Source organism: Penaeus japonicus, unplaced genomic scaffold, assembly GCF_977035675.1.
Source record: "Penaeus japonicus unplaced genomic scaffold, GWHDUDI00000001_assembly GWHDUDI00000001, whole genome shotgun sequence".
NCBI classification, from domain to species: Eukaryota; Metazoa; Arthropoda; class Malacostraca; order Decapoda; family Penaeidae; genus Penaeus; species Penaeus japonicus.
The window spans coordinates 4,200,134-4,202,633 of NW_028234403.1; the positions used below are offsets into that span (position 1 = coordinate 4,200,134).

The 2,500-nt window shown below is 40.5% G+C and overlaps 1 protein-coding gene across 1 annotated transcript in view; it reads left to right on the forward strand.

The window, feature by feature from the left end:
* Positions 1-2,401, forward strand: part of LOC122262722 (zwei Ig domain protein zig-8-like) — a gene marked incomplete in the record, with an annotated part of 69,876 nt that extends 67,475 nt beyond the window's left edge. Inside the window, 1 exon segment of the mRNA XM_086546179.1 lies at positions 1,551-2,401. Coding sequence (XP_086402305.1) covers positions 1,551-1,660 — 110 coding nt within the window.
* Positions 2,402-2,500: the final 99 nt, after the last annotated feature.

Consider the following 2,500-nt stretch of genomic DNA (forward strand, 5'->3'; position numbering starts at 1 on the left):
CGACAGAAAGATCTTTTTAACTATTTTTTTTTCTCTCTCTCTTTCTCTCGCTTTCTTTCTTACTTATTCATATTTATTTATTTTGTCTTTCTTCCACCTTCTATCTCTCTCACTCTTTCTTTCTCTTTCTCTTCCTTTCTCTTTCTCTATATTCCTTTTTTTTCTTTCTTTCTCTGTATGTATAATTCATTTCATATCTTATGCATGGATGAGATGTATCCATGCCTTTATAATTCGTGTAGCATAAAACCAGCTTCATGTACATTGTTCCGAAGTCATTTCTCTGAACTTTTTTTTTTTTTTTTTTTATCTATGTGAGTTTGTGTGCATGTGTGTGTTTGTGTGCGTCTCTCTCTCTCTCTCTCTCTCTCTCTCTCTCTCTCTCTCTCTCTCTCTCTCTCTCTCTCTCTCTCTCTCTCTCTCTCTCTCTCCTTTCTCTTTGTGTCTCTCTCTGTCTCTCCTCTCTCTCTCTCTCTCTTTCTCTCTCACTCTCTTTCTCACTCTCTCCTTTCTGTGTGTGTGTGTCTCTCTCTCTCCTCTCTCTCTCTCTCTCTCTCTCTCTCTCTCTCTCTCTCTCTCTCTCTCTCTCTCTCTCTCTCTCTCACACACACACACACACACAAACACACACACACACACACACTCTCTCTCTCTCAGATACCTAGTTTATCGATAACTAAATCATCCAGGATATCGAATGAGCTCCAACAACTGTAACACATACCATAATATCCTATTCTTTTTACGACCCTCATTACTTCCGCAGGCTTACCACGAGGTCATTCTCATATCCCGAGATCCACCTATTATCCTACACATCAACTCCATCTCATCCCCAGGAACACAAGCTCATTCTGCCTCAATATATCTCCAAATCCCTTATTTCCTATTCCGTCTCCAGCTTCAAGGTCCTTCGCGCTTGCCACAACAAAACACTGAGCACTGTCTGTCCTGTGATATGAAGCATTTCCTCTTGGACTTCTTGGTAATCCGAATGTCTGTGTGTGTGTGGCTCTGCTGGTCTTATTTTTTATGGAGGGATTTTGTTTATTGTTGTTATTAATGTTATGTAGTAATAATAACGATGTAGGGAGATGTGATGTGTGATATATATTGTGATATACCGGCTAAAAGAGATTTGAATTAGTGTGTGTTTTTTCTTGTACCTCCAGCATGTGAATATACTGTGTATTAGTTGATATACATTACTGCTTTGCCATTACTTAGAGGATCAGGGTGATGCTGCCTCTCGCTTTTACTTCCTCTCGTGTGTCTGTCAAGCTTACATGTCTGTCACCTGTCGCCCTTTATCGCCAGCATTGTCTCGTGTTTTTTTTTTTTTTTTTTTTTTTTTTTTTTTTTTTTTTTTTTTTTTTTTTTTTTTTTTTTTTTTCTCTCTCTTTTTATGAAGTGCAGTTTCCCAATCATCAATGTGTTTGGTGTGCGTGAATCTTCCCCCTCTTCCTTTTTCTTAGTGAGTATGACTTATCTGTCTTTCCTTTATTCTGATGTCATCGATTCTATCAGTTTCCCTTTCGCATTTCTTTCAGAGGAAACCCCGGCAGCAATACAGCGTGGAAGCGGCGAGAGCCTCTCCGTAAACCTACCCAACCTAATGTGCCTCGTGGTAGTTAGTTTTATCCGACTCTCCTGCATTTAATAAGGACGGACCTCCATCAAGAATTGAAGGACGCGGAAGTAGTCGCTGCTTGGGGACTAGTGGACGCACTTGCCTCTTGGAATAGATGGAGGACTGGTACATAACTTCAGCCCGACGTTATCGTCTCTACCTGTATATCTATCTGTGCCCTTGAAGGACGTCACCCAAGCTCTGACAGTTTTGTGGAACAGGACCTTAGTGTTTCATTCCTTCCTCGTGTGCGGGAGGGGGCCACTTGGACCAATATGAACCCGAGGAGGAATTTTAGCTTCGTCTGCCAGAGCAACCACACGCGTTCCTCTGGTGTCACATCTAACTCTGTGTGCTGGAACAGTATATCCTCTGGAAGGAGCTCACGTTACCTGTGTGTGTGTGGAGAGTGGTAATCGGGTGACGAGTGAAGGGCGACCTTAGGGGAAATGTACATATCAAACATTTTAGATTTGAATAGATAGTTGAAGCCAAGGCTCATTCATCTCTCAGATGTATTTATCATTAATTTACAAGACATTTCTTCATGAATTTTTGCATCGTAGAAAAAAACAACAAAAAAACATATCACTTTTGTCATGCTAACGTTTTCTACCTCGCAGAAAAAGGTCGACATGAAATATGACTTTTCTTCTAGGAACAGATTAATCATGGTATGAACACCAGAACTGTGATAATCCAAAGAGAAATGAACTAGGTAAAGGGGAGGAATCGTAATTCATTTTGCAATAATAAAAAAAGAAAATAAATCCATGAAATATATCTACGACATCAGTGCTGCAAATCCCCCGGAAAGAACAGTAACACCCCGAAGCGTGCGGTCAATATAGTCGACATTCACATGACAGC